The 21,437-nt window shown below is 33.3% G+C and overlaps 3 protein-coding genes across 3 annotated transcripts; 1 reads left to right on the top strand and 2 right to left on the bottom strand.

Annotated features, from left to right (window-relative positions):
- Window positions 1–6,525: 6,525 nt before the first annotated feature.
- Window positions 6,526–9,462, top strand: LOC107622291 (3-ketoacyl-CoA synthase 11). Its single transcript, XM_016324156.3, has 2 exons — window positions 6,526–6,885; window positions 7,621–9,462. Exon 2 carries the CDS (start codon window positions 7,628–7,630, stop codon window positions 9,158–9,160), a length of 1,533 nt encoding a protein of 510 aa, XP_016179642.1. The 5' UTR covers window positions 6,526–6,885; window positions 7,621–7,627; the 3' UTR covers window positions 9,161–9,462.
- A 955-nt stretch (window positions 9,463–10,417) lies between these two features.
- Window positions 10,418–12,184, bottom strand: LOC107622293 (putative histone H2A variant 3). Its single transcript, XM_016324159.3, has 2 exons — window positions 11,898–12,184; window positions 10,418–10,963 (listed from the first exon to the last, which is right to left on the bottom strand). Exons 1-2 carry the CDS (start codon window positions 12,012–12,014, stop codon window positions 10,667–10,669), a joined length of 414 nt encoding a protein of 137 aa, XP_016179645.1. The 5' UTR covers window positions 12,015–12,184; the 3' UTR covers window positions 10,418–10,666.
- Window positions 12,185–12,936: 752 nt separating this feature from the next.
- LOC107622292 (uncharacterized) lies at window positions 12,937–17,109 on the bottom strand. The gene is made up of 7 exons (XM_016324157.3): window positions 16,198–17,109; window positions 15,758–15,893; window positions 14,665–14,746; window positions 13,997–14,172; window positions 13,719–13,856; window positions 13,504–13,643; window positions 12,937–13,425 (listed from the first exon to the last, which is right to left on the bottom strand). The coding sequence occupies exons 1-7, from the start codon at window positions 16,313–16,315 to the stop codon at window positions 13,163–13,165; spliced, it is 1,053 nt and encodes a 350-aa protein (XP_016179643.1). The 5' UTR covers window positions 16,316–17,109; the 3' UTR covers window positions 12,937–13,162.
- Window positions 17,110–21,437: the final 4,328 nt, after the last annotated feature.

Here is a 21,437-nt window from a genome sequence, read left to right on the forward strand (position 1 = left end):
ATGTAGGGTTTTGTCTCACAAGCTTATTCGAATCAGCTTATCTCGATTTATGCAGTTGTAATTCGAATCCATGCAATTCGAATTATGCTTTGTTCACATGCACACGTAATTCGAACCAGCTTGTTTCGAATTACATTCAATTCTAGTTCGATGTAACCTGATTCGAACTACATGAAGTTGCGCAATGGTGAATTCCTGAATTAGTTTTTCATTTGGTTGATTCGTGTCAAATTTTTCTCCTCTTGACTTATTTTTATTTTTTGCCCTCAAATACATGTATGCACGGTACATTTTGCCTTTTTATACTCAATTAACTTTTTTATTATGGGACCTTGCAATAACGAGATTTTGGGCCTAGTCCATGTCTCCTCATCTCCTCATATTTTTGGACAAGAGGTGTCCTCTTAAAATTTGAAAAAATCCGGGATCAACCTATGGTTATGGTTATGGGCTTATGGACCAAAAAATAAAGAGAGAAAGACATTCTGGCTTCTTCCCTATGCTTCATATATATTATAGAGACTGTTCAACCCAGAAAATGGGACCTGACAAAAAAAAAACCCAGAAAATGGGAATGGCTGAAATTTTCACTCCCTATTTTCATTTTCCTTCTGGAATTACTGAAAAGGAGACAACGAAAGGTCATTCATATGGGCTCGACTTCAAAGACAAAAATTCGCCATCTTAATTATATGAGTTAATACTTAATTTACTCCTTAAATTGCAGCTTAGGCTTGGAATTAGTGGCAGAATATGGTGCCTCATAAGAAGCTGCAATTTTTTATATTCTATTTGGTAATAAATTAGAATAAATTATGAAAATTTAATTTATTCTTATTTTTTTTATTCAAAAAATTTGAGATAAAAAATATAATAATAAAAAATATAATTATAAAAAATTAACAAGAATAATAAAAAAAAAAATAAGTTATCTCTTATTAGTGTTTCTATATCTTTTTTGTCAGGATGAATATAAAATACACTAATTTAATATTTCTGAATATATTGTCTTTATCCATATCTCATCTTTTAAACACGATTTTATATCTCTATATTTCTTAGTGTCATGTAAACAAATGCAGCCGTACGTACTAATCAATCTTCGTCACAAGAAAATAAGTCATCCCCATAGCTTGTGAATTGGTGATGTTTTCCTTTTTTTTCTGATTTTTTTATTGAGCCAATGTACGATTGTATCTTTCATTTTGACCAACATATGAAATCCTAATTAATCAAGCAACGAGTAGCAATCACTCGATCATCTTAAGAAAGGTCATACCCAGATTACTCACGCTACTACGACGCAGACCTTCAATTTGGAATATGAGTCTATATATTTCCCAAAATGTAGTTTATTTACGGTTTTAAACAACTATTCTTAGACACTCCTTATATATATATTCACATATTAATTATTTAAAATGAGATTTTATTTGTACCATACAGATTTAGAATAACACAATTTCATGACGTAAGAACAAAGATTATTACACACAACGATCAATATATATTCCTCAGTCACATCATATGTACTTTAATTAACTGAATATATATGTTTGTCCGAGGCATTTTGATCATTATTACATATATTTTTTATTTTTAACTATATATGCTTGAAATATCTTTTTGGTAATATTAAAAAATGATAAAAGATTTTAATGTTAAACAAATAAATTATTTTTTATAACAACCTAATATTTCGGATATAACATTTCCAAAAATATCATTTCAAATATTAAAAGCAGTTCCGTTTAAGATTGGTATATATACGTGCATGTACATCATAGTTCCCACTATAACTTCTCAAATAAGATAAATAATGCCAACGTGATGGATGAGTGCTTGGTTCATATTGAGGAATGAGGAGCGGCAAGAAATCAGGAACTATAACTTTCACTTTTATAATAAAATAAATGAGGGGGCTAAACTTTTGGTTATACTGGATAATATATTTATCGTATATCGTATGCTATTTTTTTTTTTTTTGGTTCACTAAAAAATTGAATTTTAAACTTTTCAAATATAAAATTTTAATATCATGTTATTAAACGTTTATTCTAAAAATTTAAACGGATAGAAAAAGACAACATAAATGATTATATTTTTAATAGATTATATTATTCACATTATATTTGCATAAACTTGTTCGCATTATTGAAGCTGTACTACAGCTGCACTATTTACCCCGTTAATTCCGAAAAAGAACAACTAACTTAACATAATCAAATATTAAATAACATACCTAAGCAAGCGGATAAATCTCAAATTTAATAAAATAATCTTGCGGGGGTCAACGTGAGAAAGAAATTAGAAATGAAAAAAATTATATATATTACTATTACATGTGATGAGAAGTGAGAAGCATCTTGATTAATGTACAAGATGTCTCTAGTACGGGTTGAGAGATGGATCGAGAACTTGCGGGTTGAGGCAGATGCCGGATCACTTGCTTGGAGCAATGGGGGGTGGTGCCTGCAAAGACACTCCGACGCTCAAGTCAGAATGGATCTAAGAGGTAGAAAGTGTGAGGAATGAATGAATACCTTGAGGGACTCGGATCCGTAACAATTAATAACCTTAAGTGCTCCCGAATGTCATTGTCACATGTGCTGTACTCTCTTTGTAATGAGAATCATATTTGGAGCTTCTTAATTCTGTGGACCCAAAACTTTCCATTTAACATGGGGGCTTAACTAAATCTGGATCCCCTTTATTCAAACAAGGGTATAGTTGTGAATGACTAATTCGATAGAGATACAAAGAAACACATTATTATAAATTAGGTATATTGTACGAATATTTTAATTAATTTATGCTTGTAGATGTACATCTTTTTCCTTTTGTTGGTCAGGGTGTTGATCTAATGTTTTTTGTGATGGGCTGGACGAGCCAAAGCCCAAGAAAAAATAGAGGACCAATGAGGATGAGGCACCATTATGAGGGATGAAGAAGCCAAGTGGCAGCTACAACACCACTTGGAGGTGTGGCGGGAGGGAGCTCCAACTCCGATGCACCCATTCTTCCATGCAAGAGCTGACACTATATCAGCCAAATTTTGCCTGATTTCATAATGGACTATGTTCATCGATAATTTTTAGGGTTTCTGTTCATTAATAATGGACCTAATTATAACTATAAACTTCAAGTTCAAACACTAGTTATAATTTTTTTTGGTCCCTAAACCTAAATTTTTTATATTTGTCGGCTTAACGACAACTAATTTCTATAGTATATTTATTGAGTAAGTTTGTCCATTTGAATTTCGTATTATATACGTAATAATTTATTAGTTAATAATAAATTTTTAAATAAAATTTTAATCCAAAAAAAATTAATTATTAACTTGTTGAGTTTGAGTTTGAGGATACCATGAAAAAAAAATTAATTAGCTTGCAAAAAAATTTTGTACACTAATAACACAGTTAATATTAAAATCGAGGGAGCTAAGAGAACAATTGGGAGAGAAATTAAAGATAAAATTTTGTAATGTATATTCTCATAGTAAAATAAAATCGTAAATTTTTAATTCGAATCAAATGTTACGTATCTTATTTTCATAAAAAAATTATGAGAGAAAAATAAAGAATACACCATTTTTCTTTTTATATACAGTATATAATTGCATTTTTTTTCTTATTGCTATACAATCTTAAAATTAAAGTAAAAAAGGTATACATTCTAAAATAATTAAAACAAATGATAATATTCGTACCTTTTGTTGAGGTGATAAACTAATGAGATTTAGAAATTTTAATTTGACAACGTTAGAACTAAGTGATAATGTATTGAGAAAAATATTTTGATGCTTAAATCAATAGTATTTTAGGTGATAATATATTAAAAAAAAATTACCTGTTAAGTTTCTCTTTTTCTCTTATTTACATCTTATAAAATAACAATTTAAATATTTACTATCTTTAATATACATATTTAATATGGTTTGACAATTTTATAATTTTGTAATTTTATTAGTAATATATTTATTAACTAGTAATATAACATATTCATTAATTAATAACGTAACATTTTTATTTAATCATAATCTCGAATATTATTGAAAAAATCAAAAAATAGAAATATTGTTTATCTTCTAAAATAGGAGAAGTAAAAAATGAGAATAAGCGTGTGTTGTGACATGTCTTGGGTGTAAAAAGAGAGTGTGCAATGCATGAAGCATGAGGGCATGAGGTGCGAAGTCCTATGCATGTTTTTGTTTTGTAGTCCAATCCAACGACGGAGAAAATCCCAACCTGTGATGATCGGACAGTGACTATTGATGCCAGACAGAACACAAATACTCCGAAACGCAATTTCGCAACGAATCCTTCATACCAAACAAAAGTACGAATTCCAAGATAACTGTTCACCCCCATTTTGTCGTATGCTTTTTTTTTCTTTAACTTATAAAAAAAGGGACATTGATTTTAGGGCTAACTTAGGTAACTACTAACAACCACTTCTAACATATTCGACTAATCCATCCTCTCAATTGTTAAAAGAAATTAAAAGTGTAAAGTCTGATTTTTAATTTTGTATTATTATTTCTTTTAGTTTATATTTATTTTTTATTCTACTTATAAAATTAATAATAAATTTTAATTATTAAAAAAATTAAAAGAATCTATTTCTTTTGAATAATAATATATCATTTAAAATTTTTTTTAAATAAAATCTAAATTTAATATTTTAAATGTTTTCAAATTTTAAAAATTAATTAATATTTTTTTAGTAATTATACAGATATATTATTTGTTAATATTAGTGAGAAAATGAAGAAAAAAATTATTTCATGGAAATTATTTTATAAGGTACATCTAAAATATTCTAATATATAGTTAACTTTTTAAATAATTTTGTTAATTTATCATAAACAATTAACAAATTTCTGTTAACATGATAATAATATTAATTAATGGCTAACTGAATTTGCATATGACCTCTTCAATTTGAAAAACTTAACGGTTTGAAAGAAGTAACCAAACGGCTAAGCCAACTATGACCAATGCATTCAACGCGATAATATATGGTGGTCAACTTAGTGGGCGCCCGCCTGCTCTTCATGTTGCTATAATAAAGAAGCTTCCTTATTTTAATTCATTAATTATTTTTTTCCCTTATTCTTAATTTTTTTACTCATTCATTCTTATTTTATTAGTATAGTCTGAAATCTTCACGCCTTAATTCTTTAACTAACTATGTATTAGGATTGTCTTTTCATTTTTTTCATTAATTCCTTTTTACTAATCCCAGAACCATTTAATATTATACTATTTTTATTTTCTCTTTTTTCAGAACTATAATTAAGTTAATATCAGTTTATTTATTTATTTTTGTTACAAGAATATGTATTTTTACTTAACAACAAAAGAAAAAACTTTAGAAACAAAATGTTACGTTAATATTTTGTGTGGGAGAAAACAAAAAACAGAAGAAAATATTAATGTGAATTTGTATATTTATTTAAGGTTTAATTACTCTGTTGGTCTTATTGTTTTGCAAAACTTTTAATTAGGTTTTTATATTTTTTTTAGTTGAGTTCCTACACCAAATTTTTTTTTCAATTAGGTCATTTTTAACCGTAATTGATTTAATTATATAAGGACCCAATAAAAAAATTGGTGCAAGAACCCAAATAAAAAGAAAAAAATATAGAGACCCAATTAAAAAATAAAATTTAGTGCAAAGACTCAATTAAAAGGAAAAAAAAAATATAAAGACCTAATTGAAAATTTTACGAAACTATAAGGACCAACAGATTAATTAAATCTTTATTTAATTGTTGTTAAATATATTTATTTAAAATTATTTTTTTAAAAAAGAGGAACGAGAGAGTAAAATATTAATAATAGAATGAAATATTAAAGCAAACTAATATGAATTGAAACATAAGAATATTAATAAAAAAATATTAAAATATGATTAATATGAATGATAATTTATATTTAAATTATAAACCACAAATGTTAAACTAATATATATTTTTAATATTTATCTTATATTTAAATTAATACTTATCAACTTTTCTTTTTATATAAAAATATTAGCCTCTAATAGCGTTTGTTTTGAGGTATTAAGATAGAGATTGGGAGACTAAAATTCAGTATTATGTTTATTGGCTCAGAGATTAGTACTAAAATTTCTGTCTCTGTCTCCAAAATTTCAGTATTTCAGTACCTCCAAAAAGTGAAGACACAGGAGACTGAAATTTTTAGAGACGAAAACTGAAACTTTAATAACATTTTATACCTAAAAAACCTCATTTCAATTAATTAATTCTAATTTTACCCTTTGTACAAATTAAAATTAAAACTTTATCCTTGTTTCAATTTTTGTCTCCCACTTTACACTAAATAAAATACTGAAAATTATTTCAGTTTCTGTCTCTTAATCTCAATTTTTTAATTTCTGTCTCTCCACTAAACATTACCTAACATCCGCATTATAAACTAATATGAAAAAAAAATTATTTTATTGTCAAAATCAAAATATGTACGATACTAAAATAAGAGATTGATTAAATTGCAGTTGTACAAGATACCAAAAAATAATTGCAGCTGTACAGTGAAGACTATAGAAGCCATTTCCGCAACTTGTTCTAACACAATTAATTTATTATTACAATTGTTTCACCTTTAAAATGAAATCACGTTAACTCTTTGATTTAAAACGGAACCGAATTTATGAAACTAATACCTGTCATCTCCTACTTTCTTTCTGGGTATCACTAAGCACTATAAGTAACCATTTAAATCATATCATTATTATTGTTATTTATTTATTATTGTTTCTATTCCTCTTTTTTCTCACTTCCTCTCTTCTCCTTCGACATTCATTCATTCGTTCATTCATTCCTGTGTGATCTTTCTGTTCGCGTTGCATTCCAAGGTACAATTTTTGCAACTGCCCTCTCTTTCATTTCCCATGCTCTGCTAATTCCCTTAACTTTTTTTTTTTTTTTTTTTTTACTTTTAACTTAATTCTTGCTTCTCTCTCCCCCCATTGCTTGCTTTTTATGCTGTTCTCGCTTCTGTGTTTTTTTTTTTTTTTTTTTTTTGTTATGTATATATATTTATTTATTTTTGTTATTCTTCATCTGGAATGGGCTTCCTCAAACCGAAATCTTGCTTCGATTCAATGTCTTTCCTTTTTATTTTTGAAAAATTCATAATAACATATCTGCATGTGAATAAATGGATTCATGTCAAATTCCTAGCTGAGATTTCCTGGGTTTCATGTATAGAGAGATAGAATAAGCTAAATGGATTTGAATACAGATCACATATGGGTCTTACTGAAAAGGGGGACAAAATGTGCTTTCGCTTCAGTTCAATTTCACTCACTGATTCACATATGCAGATTTTTTACCTTTACATCTGATTTTGATTTTCTCAGTGCTTTGTGCCTCAAGTTAGAGAAAGCAAGCTTTTTTCCTTAACAAAAAAACTTGCTTTTTAATAATGTGCTTTGGTAGAATTCTTTGTAAAGGGATCTTTTGCCAGGACTGGACTATAAAGATGTTCTATGCTCAAAAGATGTTTGTTTGTTTTGTCAACATTTTTTCTTTTCATTTTAGCAAGCTATCTAACTAAAATGGATTCATTTTTTTCTCTTTTATGACAGGGTGAAAATGGCTGATGCAAAAGCAGATGCACCCTTGGTGCCATCATCATCTAGGAACCTTCCTGATTTCAAGAAATCCGTTAGATTGAAGTATGTCAAGCTTGGTTACCATTACCTCATCTCCCATGGAATGTACCTATTCCTTTCCCCACTTGTGGTGCTGATTTCTGCACAGCTCTCCACTTTCTCCTTACAAGACCTCCATGATCTATGGCAGCATCTGCAATACAACTTGATTTCTGTTATTCTTTGCTCGACCCTCCTTGTGTTCTTGTCCACCCTTTACTTTTTGACTCGCCCTCAACCTGTGTACCTTGTTAATTTTGCCTGCTACAAGCCTGAAGAATCCCGGAAATGCACGAAGAGGGTATTTATGGAGCACTCCCGGTTGGCTGCCACCTTCACTGAGGAAAATCTTGCATTCCAGCAGAAGATCCTTGAGAGATCTGGCCTGGGAGAGAACACTTACCTTCCGGAAGCTGTTCTCAACATTCCTCCCAATCCTACGATGAAAGAAGCTAGAAAAGAAGCCGAGACTGTGATGTTTGGAGCCATTGATGAGCTATTCGCTAAGACCTCTGTAAATCCTAAAGACATTGGGATTCTAATTGTGAATTGCAGCCTGTTCAACCCAACTCCATCGCTTTCAGCAATGGTTGTCAATCACTACAAGCTTCGAGGGAACATAAGAAGCTACAACTTAGGTGGGATGGGATGCAGTGCAGGGCTAATCTCAATTGATCTTGCTAAAGATCTTCTCCAGGCCCATCCTAATTCCTATGCACTGATCATTAGCATGGAGAATATCACACTGAATTGGTATTTTGGAAATGATCGATCAAAGCTTGTTTCTAATTGCCTGTTTCGTATGGGAGGAGCTGCAGTTCTGCTGTCGAACAAAAGCTCCGACAGAAGACGATCCAAATACCAATTAGTCACCACTGTTCGCACTAACAAGGGTGCTGATGATAAGTGCTTCAGCTGTGTCACCCAAGAAGAAGATGAAGCAGGCAAGATTGGTGTTACTTTGTCAAAGGATCTGATGGCAGTTGCAGGGGACGCATTAAAAACCAATATCACTACATTGGGGCCTCTTGTACTTCCTATGTCCGAACAGCTTCTATTCTTTGCCACATTAGTTGGAAAGAAACTCCTGAAGATGAAGATCAAACCTTATATCCCTGATTTCAAGCTAGCTTTCGAACATTTCTGCATCCATGCTGGAGGTAGGGCTGTTTTGGATGAACTGGAGAAGAACCTGCAGCTATCTCCTTGGCATATGGAGCCATCGAGGATGACACTTTATCGATTTGGAAACACCTCTAGCAGTTCACTTTGGTATGAACTGGCATACACAGAGGCCAAAGGAAGGATTAGGAAGGGAGATAGAACATGGCAGATTGCATTTGGCTCAGGATTCAAGTGCAACAGTGCAGTATGGAAGGCTCTCAAGACCATCAACCCTGCTAAGGAGAAGAACCCTTGGATGGATGAGATACACAAATTTCCAGTGGAAGTTCCAAGGGTATCTGCCATCTGAAGGATGGAATTTTCAAATGTTGTGTATCACCATTAGGTGTTAGTTGTAAGTTAATTTTCCTTCTGATCTACTGTAAAACTTGTGTTTTCAAAGTCATGTTCAAATTTAGGAGTTCTATTTTGCTTTGGGGCATGTTAAATCTAATTGGTGCTTGAGCTTTGATTACTGTGACTTCTGACATCTGAGGACTATATCTGTGATGGGTCTAGACCGTGGCCCGTGGGGGTGAAATGCAATTCCAAACCATGGTTTCTCTTACAAGATTGGAATTAACGTTTTCAATGGTTGAGTTGCTGTTCTAAGTCGATGTGTTCTTTGTTAGCATCTTTACACGATTTATGAGTGTGTCTAAGGCAGTGGTATGCATTAACTTAGGTTGTGTTTGTTGCATTCCCATTTGTGGTATTCTCTTGTGTTGGTAGCGAAGCAATGCAAGCAAAATAGTAAATAAGCATCCAAAGACTCTGAAGATTGTGATATAGAGGGTCCCTCATTTATCCAAGGCTGTTATTGTGATTAGTGATGGCCGATGAGGTCTTTAGTATGTGAAATAATAAAACATAGCAAAACAAAACCAAAACTGCAAAGAATCAAAATTGATATAAGAGGGCACGCACAGCAGGATTGATATTTGATAACTATTCATTCTTGTTTCAGTAAAGCTATTAAAAGAAGAAAAAGAAAATGTAAACAAAGTTCCTTTAAGAGTAATTTAAAATACTAAAAATAAAGTTCTCTTCATAGAGAACAAACTCTTAAAATTTCAATATATTAAAACTTTTAATTCATTATACATTTAATTCTTTAATAAATATCCTTAATAGTTAATATACTTCCTTGTCAATGTATTCCTTGTTCTTACAGTTCGATATTCCGAGTTCTATCGTCTCAATTAAAGGCATGATAAATATTCTATTTCATTTCTCGGAGTTCTAAGGAGTTCTCACATAAAATAATACACACTGCATAAAAAGACCTACTCCAAACTCGTCTACCCAGAATCCGTTAACGTATACCCAAATCCGAATGACATTGGAGTTAACAGGAATATACTTGCTGCTTCTTGGAGAAAGTGTTCTTATCCTCATGCAGGAGGGGTGCAATCATGCAACCCGCAAATATATAAAACTAATGATTTTGTCTGAATAAACACAGTGCCGATAAGCTGCAATCTCTAGCAATCACGGGCATACTAGCGTGCAAGGAAAGGAATTAAAGTACAAGGCAAATTATTCATTACTTAACAGGCAGCACCACATGCAATGATGATCAAATAGCAAATTCCAATATTGAAGTAAAATGACATTATATCCTTGACTAAGATTAGTACCATGCTAAGTAGAGAAACAGAATATCAAGTACACTGATAATAGACAGATACTTAAAACATAAATAGCAGGCCCTACTGTCTAGAAAGAGCACCCTAACAAATCCACAATTAACAGAGACAGAAAATTTCCACTTTCCATCAAACAAGCTATTAATAATCCATCAGCATTCAGCAATCTATTCCTTGGAAGATTTGTTGATAAGAGACTTGTGAATATGGGGAATTACACCTCCTCCAGCAATTGTTCCTTTAATCAGGGTATCAAGCTCCTCATCACCACGAATTGCAAGCTGCAAATGCCTTGGGGTAATACGTTTAACCTTGAGATCCTTGCTAGCATTCCCGGCAAGCTCCAAAACCTCAGCAGTTAGATACTCCAAGATAGCAGCAGAGTATACAGCAGCTGTGGCCCCAACTCTACCATGAGCTGTAGTCCTTGACTTCAAAAGACGGTGGATACGGCCAACTGGGAACTGCAGATCACATTACAGAATATCACATAATAACAAGAACATGTAGCAGATGCCACTTGCCTGAGGCAAACTTGGCTGACACAGTTCAATGGGAAAAAAACACAAGAGAACATGCTAAGTAAACTCAACAAGGTTATGAAGTTCAATGAATATTCATAGCTTATCTCCAACATGGTCCATACCCTAGAACAGAAAGGACAAATTCTAAAAAGAAAGAAAAGTAAATACATAGGAATTCAATTTTACTCGATATATAAGCTACCGCAGTCAACTATCAATCGGTTAAATTGAGCATTCCGTTAATGCCAATCATTTAAATTTATAAACGATAACAGAATAAGGTAAATACAAATTGATTGGTTTCTCAATCAAGTGATCAACACAATAAAAAATTTTGACTGGGTTAAATTGCAGCAATCTAAAGCCAGTGAGGTAAACTGCACAATGCACATCAAGTAATGCGAAAGCAGTTTCTATCGTAATCAACACATAGTAGTATATTCACATTTAAAGTATATGTCCAGACACACTCTAAATGCCAATTACACACTAAACACACAATAAATGTCTCAAACAAAATTATCACAGTAAGTAGCTTCACAGGAAGAATTTTCAAAGCGCATAGAGTGTCCACAATCAGACAAGAAGCAAATATGTACCATTACCGCATGACAAGTTAACAAAGTCAAAGGGAGCGTGCTATGCTAAGTTTGCAGATCGCAAGCATGCCATCAATTTGCGAAGAATACAAAGTCCCAAACACAACAGAAGACATTTTGCACCAAAGCCATTCCGTTCTATCAAAACCTTCAAGTTAATAACATCTACTTTACGGCAACATAATTGAAATGGTTACAACGGCAAGAACGACGCAATGCTCGATCAGAAAAAGCGAGCGGAAAAGGAATTGAAGAGAAGGTGGGATCTGAAATACCTGAAGGCCGGCACGAGAGGAGCGAGAGATTGGTTTCTTCTTGTCCTTGTCTTTGCTGGCGGCGGCGGCGGCGGAGGTTTTCCCTGTTATCAAACCCTTGGCTCCCTTCCCCGACATCTTTTTCCCGCCAAAACGAGCTCGCAGAAGAATCGCACAAAGAGAGAAAGAGAGAGAAGGCGAATGCGGTCTCAGACTCCAAACCCAAAGGGATTTGATTTCCGGATCAGGATCTTAATCCCCCGACTCTCGCTTCTCTCAATACCAACCCCTTTTTTATTCATCACTCCTCCTTCTGCCCTTCTACTTCTCTTTAATTACATCTTTGCCCCCGTCCCTCTTACTTAACCATACTGTTATCTCCTCAAATTACGCTTCTATCCTTGTAGTCCACAATGGTGTGCCGTTGCAGTTGTTAAAGGTTGCTCGGTAGCTCGTTTGTGACGCTTAAACTTTACCTTTTTATTCTTTTTCTTTTGCTTTTGTGCTTTTTTTAAATTAATTATTACATGTTTAAGTACAGTTTTTTCTCATCTTCTAACTCTTCTATAAACACATTGAGGATAAATTGTCACAAATCACAATGACCGTTTGTGAGAAGACCGATTTTATGTTTTTGCGCTTGCAACGAGATGGTAACTGGTAAGGAGTGCGTCAACACTCGTTGCACCCTCAGTACCTGAGTCCTCAGTGAGACTGCGTGCATGTGTGTCTTTTCTTTTCTTTTTTTTCCCCCTCTTTCCAAAAGTCCTCAGTTTGCTTACCACAATTAGTTAAAAAAGAATCAATTCATTTAATATGATGATTGAGATCATTACTATAATAAGGCAGGGTAAATGTCACAATATTCTATCATATGATACTCAGCTATCGAACCACTAAAACCTAAATATCATTTATTAATTGTCTATAAGCTTTTCTGAGTTTCCTATACTTAATCTAAGCAGATGAAATAAGAAATAAAATAACAAAACTCCATAATTTGTAAAACTAATCCAAACACAAATAGACTAAACTCTAAAGTCACTTCAATGGTCATGATTTTTGAACAAGTATACCACGTCCATTCCTATATCCCCAAAACTCCCAAAATAGAGTTGAAACGAAAGCAACCATAAAGCTTCTAGAACAAGATCGTTCAGTTCAGTAAATGTCCAATACAATCTAAAAATTTACAAAATGTAGTTTACTATCAGCTATATAAAGTAGGTCTCTTGATATAAGAAAACCGACACTCTGCCAAACAAAATGTGCTTATTATTAGAGCATTACTCCTCCCCTGCCTCTTCCTTCTCTTTGGATTTCCCCTCATCTGCAATATGAAATCCCTCAATCTTGCGTGAAACCTCATCCGCAGTTACCTTCACCTTCTCAATTGATCCATTTGCAGGTAAAGCCTCCGAGTCTTCCTGAGTCAATGGACCTGTCTGCCATATTCTGATGGTTCCGTCCTCAGATCCTGAGGCATATGATTCTCCTCCGGGAGAGAAACGGACACAGTGGACAGGACCATGGTGGCCCTTGTTGCATGCTGCGATTCAAATAGATCATCAAAAGATTTATATACATAACACAAGAAGGTAAAGAAAACTAATGGTCAGTAACTCACCAATCTCACTGCCTGTATGGAAATCAAACACACGAACCCACATGTCTTCTCCTCCAGCAGCAAACTTGTTCCCATACTTTGGCTCCAAGGATGCAGATTCCACCGTACAAGGCATGTCATAGCTCTTTACTAATCCATAGCTGAAAAACAAAGGTAACATCATGTACCCATTACACATATTTTCATGAAAAGATGTCAACAACACCTGAACTTACTAATTAGCATCCCAGAACTTCACACTAGAACCATCAGCAGTTGTAATATAACGGCCATCCTGACTCACTTCTGCACTTGTAACAGATGACTTGGTTTCAAGTGTCTGTACTATTTTACCACTTCTTACATCCCATAGCCTGTCAAATCAGCTAGATTCAGTGCAAAATACAGAAGTGTTGCTAGATTTATAAGTTAAAACAAGAAAACGAAAAATAAAAATAAAAATAAAAATAAAACCAAGTCTTCAAAATCAAATGGGTGGTAAATGGGCATGTACCTGACTCCACCCATATCAGTACAAGAACTCAATATTGTCTGGTCACTATGAAGCCATGCAACAGTTCTCACTGAACCAGGAGATTTATCAACTTCCCTGGGTGGTGCATCAGGTCGATTCAAATCATAAATTCGGAGAATTTTCTCAACTCCTCCAGTGAGCAAAAGGTGTGTATCCTGATCCAAAGTATACAAATAATACATCAATGCTTATGAAAACAAAGCACTTAAAGGCAAGACCCAGATCTTGAACACTTGATGATATCCCTGATGATATCCCCAAATTCAAATTATCTATAATATTAAGTAAAGGCATTCAGGAAAAGAATTTTAACTACACACACAACCTATTTCGACATGACAAGATTGGATTTGACAAAAATCACCGTAGAATATCCATTTGAAATTTGGAAAAGTAGATCTTTGAAACTAGGAATGGAAGTAATGATACCATCCGGCTAAATATAATATTGGTATTTAGATTTAATAAACTATTGTGTGTTGATGCTTCAAAAATCATTATCCAATCTCCCCTTTTTATGATTCATTTATGTCCATTTAGTTTTATCATTTTGTAAATTGTAACCAGTGCATCATTTCTCCTTATACAGAAAAGTATATCAACGTAAACAGTAATCAATATGAAAATAATGACATCACCAAGCCTACCTCAGAAAAAGCACATGCTCGAACAATATGTTTATGCTCAAAAGAATGCAACTCATCTCCTGTTAATGCATCCCAGACTTTCCTGCACGAGGAACAAAGATGATATGTAAATGTTTAATAAATCCGCAACAATCTCTACAACATAGTGTAAAGCCAGAAACTGTTGGGTCTAAATCCCACTGCAAATAGCAAGCAACGATAAAAAAATAAAAGAAAAAGCACAAATGCTTTGACTCACACATATAACTAAAAGACAAGATATAATAATTATTCGCCTATATACAATCATTAACTTGCCAAGACAAGAACAAGAAATCTAGCAGCTAGCACAATGATTAACATAACTGTCTCAATCTATGATCAAGTTTCTAAGGTAATAAATAGCTAACAACTTATGAAAAACAAATACTCCCTCCGTTTCATAATAACTGTCACTTTCACTTTTTTGGTTCACTGAAAAACTAATGTATGTAGACTTTGGCATTGACTAAATATATTAATTTTTCAATGAACCAAAAAAGTGAAAGTGACAGTTATTATGAAACGGAAGGAGTGTAACATTTTGTCACGTAAACACCTTGGACTAGCGTCTCTACTGGATCTCATATGACACATCAACTATATACATTTGTGGGTTCAATTTTCTATCTTCATAAAGCTCAACTATACGAGTGAAATCCAGTATCAACTAGCATATTTAGAATTTGAAAAGATAAAACGAACCCAACATTGGCTTTTCAAATCTTAAACAATGATAAAGTTGGTAACATTTATATATATGATATTACGAATTAATAAATCTTTATTTCTTTCAATCTTCAATTTCATTCATATGTATGTTATGTATATGTTTGTGTCTGTGCGTCATAACACAGTGTGCACTGGCAAGAAGGCGAATGCAGAAAAGGGGAACAATCAGTCCCTTTTTGTTCGACTAAATAGGATGTAACTAATGTGCACTGAATCAACTTTAACAATCAGTCCCTTTTTGTTCATGCAGGTTGAGCTTAAAAGAAACCATCTATCTAGGCACACCAAAATGTAAACGAGCAGTGACTAAGCTTAATAACGAACAAGCTTAACAATAACATACGTTGAAAAATCAGCAGAAGCAGTAGCAGCACGCAACGCATTAGTATCCAAGCAGCAACTCCACACCGCACCTTTGTGCCCTTCAAATGTTCCAATCCAATCCCCAGTCTCTCCATTCCTGAGCATAGGACTAGAATCTGAAAAACACAGGCAAAGCACACATATCATCACATCATCATCATCATCCATACACGACAAAATCAACATTGACAATATATAATTAATAATATCAACACACACTCCAAAAAAAAGGTAGAGAAAACAGGAAACACAACAATCCGTTCATTCAGCTACACTAATACGGATTTCACAAGTCAGATCCATAAATTACAACTTAATTTACACACACGAGATCATTTCTAAACAATTTACGATAAATCATTGAATACAATGAATTTAACGGGAAGGTGATGGTGGAAGAGAGTGAGAGAGAGAGTGTACCCTTGCTTGCACTGATGAGAAAGAATCCATCGGGAGTTACAGGACTGTAGAAGAGATCAACCACCGGGCGAGAGTGACCATGGCAAACAAGAGGAACCGCAACCTTTTTCTTATCCATTCTCCCAAAAACGATTTAATATATCACTACCTGAACCCTACTCTGTGACGAAGATCCAAACACACCAATAAAAAATAAAATCCACGCGGTTCTGGCCGCGCCTCTTTTTTTCCTTTTGGTTTAACTCCAATTGCAACAATAGAATATTAGATTATAGAAACCCTAAATCTACGATTCGAAAAGGAAGGGGGCAATCAGTGTAGAACAATTAATTCCAACGAAAGCGCTATATATTGATCAAGGAAGTGAAGTAATTCTGGTGTATTATGAATTCAGTGAGAGTATATTAAACTGATAGCATAACATTGGACACAGCCGCCTCATAAGAATTCCGAACCCTGTGAGCTGAGAAAAGATGGAAACAGAGAAACTTTGGATCCAAAAAGGAAGAAAGCAAAACCGAATTGTAACGAAATTATGATAAACAAATTGATAGTAAATACAATCTATGAAAATTAATTTTAAAAAAATAAAAAGATAAGGAGAGGGGAGCGGAAGCGGAAGAGTGCAGGCAGGGTTTGTCCAGGAAGGCAGTAGGCACGAGGCGAGGGAGAAATGGGTGCGGATCTGCCTTCTTGTAGTGCTTCGAGAACGGGGAATGGATGAAGAGGATCAATGAAATGTGGACCCCACCGCCTCCCCAAGACACAAGGAGTTCGTTCATTGAAGACCTAAGCTAATTAGCTAACATAATAAGGGTAAAACCGTAAAAGTAAAACATTTGCTTGGGATTAGCAAGCTAAATCAGAACCTTTTTTTTTTATTGGGCAACCAAACTCAAAAGTGGTTGAATCAATTCGGTCAAATTAAATGGGAGAGTGGATGCTCTCCAATAAAAAAAAATTGAATAATATCAATTGTTTAATTTTATTTTTTGTTATTTTTTTATATTTATTTTTTATTACATTTATAAGATTAATAATAAAAAATTATACTTTATTCTTTTAAATGTTAAAAAATTGAAGAAAATCTATTTCTAATCAATTGGTGTTCAATATACACAATAATATCTTTTCTATCTTCAGTAATTTATTGTCGGACGAATAACTTTTTAATAAAATTTAAATTCACGCTATGAATTAATTATTAGATTGTTGAAGAGAATATGATAAAAACCAAAAAACATACACATGAAAATGAATTTTTTACATGTTAAACATAAAATCTAATAGATATTTTGTAGTCAACTATTTAAGAGAGATTCAATTTAATTAAACATGTTTTTTTGGTTTGTAATATGTTTTTGGTAGTACATTTTAAACAATTTCCTTTTTATACTGGACTCAAAATATATAACTTTTATTTTAGGTCTGGACTCAATATAACTTGAACTTGCCAACAAAAAGGTTCCTGTTCAGATTTATAATTTAACCAGGCCAATCTAAAACCTAAAATTTTATGCTTATAGGAATTAATTATTTTCTGTGATAACTTAAATTTTTCTCTTGTGCTAATCCTAAAGGGCCATCTTGATTTAAATAATACGCTCATAGATAGATCTTATATCTTCAAGGTCCAATTTATCAATGGGTTAGGCCCAACTAAATTGTGTGTAACCTATTACTTGTAAAACTTCATTGATATTCATCAATTTGGGTTGATCGAGTTATCAGCTCATTCGTCCATTTAAATAAGTGTCGAAAATTTGAATCCTACTTTATATGTGTAGCAATCCATTAACTAACGACAGAATTTTAAATGAAGCTTAGATTAAAAAATAAATTTCGATCAATGTTATAGGATTACTTGTAGATTTACGGCTAAGAATATGAGTATTAAATTGGTCTCGTACATTTGGGTCTAATTCTATTTTAATCCCTAAAATTTAAAATATCCTATTTGAATAAAAAAAACTTTCAATTAGCTTCATTGTAATTTGTTGTGAAATCAAAGTTAAATAATTGATGAAATGTCCTACATGGCCCTTTAAAGGATTTGTGGTTAAATAAACATGTAAACTCTTTTTCTTTTTGTCAAACACGAAACAAAAAATAAAGCCATAAACCTTATCGATCTTCATTCATCATTCACAATTCAAAGGTAGAGAAGTGACATTGGTGGTCGCTTGTTCTCAGAATCCAGCTGGGTAGTTAGTTTAAAACTCTTCAACGCTTGAAGAACGACTTCTCAAGTATTCATCGATAAAATCTTGACTATCCGTTTGGTTCCCATCTTATTGCATTATGCTATGTGATGCTGTTGTGTGTATGATTGTTACTTTTGATAGTTGAATATTCATATTTTTTTGTTTTGGGGTTTTTTATCTTTTGAGTTTTTTTTTTTATTTTGCCCTAGTGTGAGTGAGTGTGTGTTTCGATTGTTGATGATCAACATGGGAGTTTTATAAAGAGTTAATATTTATCTGACAGGTTGTTGATATAATGAGTTATTTTAGTCTCAAAATACACCATAGTGGGAGAAATATGTGGGAGCGGACTCATAATGATGATGTGCTACCATCATCTTTTAGGAAATCAATAGGGAGACCTAAGTTGAGCAGGAACAAGGCTGATGATGAGACAAGGAACACTGGACCACTTGCAAAATTATCCAAGGAAGGACAACAACAAAATTGCTCCTACTGTTTTGCACTTAGTCACAACGAAAGAACCTGCCCTAAAAAGCGCAAGGTGGATGCCTTGGGAAAAAAAAGTTTGTATGAATTGATGATTTCGAACTATATTTTACTAATTATTTGTATGAATTGATTCATTAATATTTTCTTGACATTTCTATTTTATGTTATTGGTTGTAGAGTGTAGACTTAGGCAGCTCAAGCATCCAAGAAGAGTGATGGCACAACTAGAATTGCAAACCCTAATAAAATAATAGCAAAGTCAGGAACTAGAACAAAGCCAAAAAGGAAGAACCATGCACTAGATGTAGGGACCCAATAATCACATACCTTATCCAAGAGACCTAAGCACATTAATGACAACAATCAATCCCAATCATCGATAATAATTCACCATAGTTTATCCAAAAGACCTTGAAGTATATGGCCAAATACCATCTAGGCCTGGAAAGCATTATGATGATTTATCTTTCTTTGTTACAAAATTTTATAAAGGCTTATCAACACTTTCTTCAAAATTATTTTGAATATTCTCTAAACTCATCTCTCACAATTCTACAATAATTTAAGAACCAAAATTATTTTTTCATAATTTAATTTTTTGAGCAAAACAGAACAAAAAAAAGCATAAAGACAAAACAGAACCAAAGAAAATTGTTATATAATACTAGTATACTACCAAAAATAAATTGTTATATAATACTAGTATACTACCAAATATAAACATGCCTCTGTTACGACTTAGCAGATGTGAATGAAAAGTTTAGCGAAACAAATAGTTTCTTATTATAAATGCTAAAAAACACATTAATAATCAATCCACTTTTCTTTCTTCTTGTCTTTCTTCTGTGTCTTTCTAATCTTATCATAGCAGCCAGTAAGAAATTCTAAAAGAAGTCTCTAACAATACCAAATTCCAGAAGCACAAAACAAAATAAAACAAAACCAACGAGATGCACAGAACAAGAAGTCTAGAACCAAATAGAAGTACAAAAGTGACAAAACAAATCAGAAGCAAAAAGAAGCACAGAGGCCAGAGAAAAATAGAAATACAGAACCAGAAATTGATTGATGGAAAAATAAACATTCTCTCTTACTTGAAATGGAGGACGCAGAAGAGCACGACAGAAGAGTACGGGAGTAGCAACGATGAGCACGGTGAAAGTGGTGACCAGAGAGGCGGCAAACACGACAACGAGACCTGGAGCAACGACAACAACAAAATGGTGACTAGAGAAGCGACGAACACAGCAACGAGCACGGGAGCAGCGATGACGAGCACGATAGAAGTGGCGACCAGAGTGGCGGTGAACGGCAGCAAACAACGACGACAAACACCCATGGTGGTGACGATTGGAGGTGGCGGCAGACCGGCAATGAGCAGAGGGTGAGTGGATGTAGAGCTAGAGACGGGTTGGAAGTAGAGGTGAAAAGTTAGGTTTTTTACTTACCAAAACAATGCATCTTTTGTCAAAGTAAAAGTGTAAAACTGAAGTGAACTTTTCAAAACACTATTGGGCCGTGCTCGGGTTGTGTTTGGGCGGTTTTTTTGGACAGGACACGTTTGGATACGAGAGACACGCGTATCAGACGAGTGTCTCCATGCGTCGTGTCCGAAATGTGTTTGACACGCCGACATGGCAACTAAACAAAGTGTCTGTGCTTCACAGGTTACTAGTTTAAAAAGAATTTACGATGACATTTGCGATACTATTACAACTAATTGACTACATATTATTTTCTAGCAAATTAGCGACTACTTCGTAACTTTGCTTTCTCATTTAGAATAGCTTTGGTTTTGCGACAAAATTTCTACAAATTTGATTAAGGATTTTTAAATATTAATAATAGATTTGCTACAAAATGTGATAGATTTGTAATTATATTAGTGGATAAGTTACAACGAGTTAGGTTCGGAAAAATTCCTCGCTAATTAACGTCAATTAAGCATTTCATCTTGTCCACGAAGTTAGCTTGGATTTAGCAACGAGTCTGCTGCAATAGAGTTTGTCGCTAATTAGCGACTACCTTTTAGCCAATTTCTTCTATGGAATTAGCTTTTAATTTAGTGATGGATTTGTGACTATATATTCGGTCTCTAAAAAACTTTCCGATTAATCAGTGACTATTGTGTTTTCTTACTGATCTGCGACTTGTAATTAGTGACAAAAGCATTGGTTGCTAGGCGGTAGCTAATCCGTCACAAATTATATTTTGTGTCAGATTAGTAATGATTTTTCGACTATTTTTGTGGTAGCTAATCGACCTTATTCTGTAGTGAAATAATAACCATACCACTTCGCTCATTGGACACCTCGTAACCAATGTAATTACATGATAAAACAAAGATCGCCAAGTTCATGATCAGGTAAGCATGTTACGAAATAAAGGCAATTGTTGCTTTAGACTTGCTACCTCCCTCTCAAATTCAATGATCTTCGCACGGTCTGGGCATCGACGCTAGCGTTGGAGCTCCTCCAATTCTTTCCAAACCTGGGTTAGAACACGATAGTTGTAGTCAAGAATTTTGGTGCCAGTGGCATTGAG

This window comes from Arachis ipaensis, chromosome B10 (genome assembly GCF_059453495.1).
Source record: "Arachis ipaensis isolate K30076 ecotype BB chromosome B10, ASM5945349v1, whole genome shotgun sequence".
NCBI classification, from domain to species: Eukaryota; Viridiplantae; Streptophyta; class Magnoliopsida; order Fabales; family Fabaceae; genus Arachis; species Arachis ipaensis.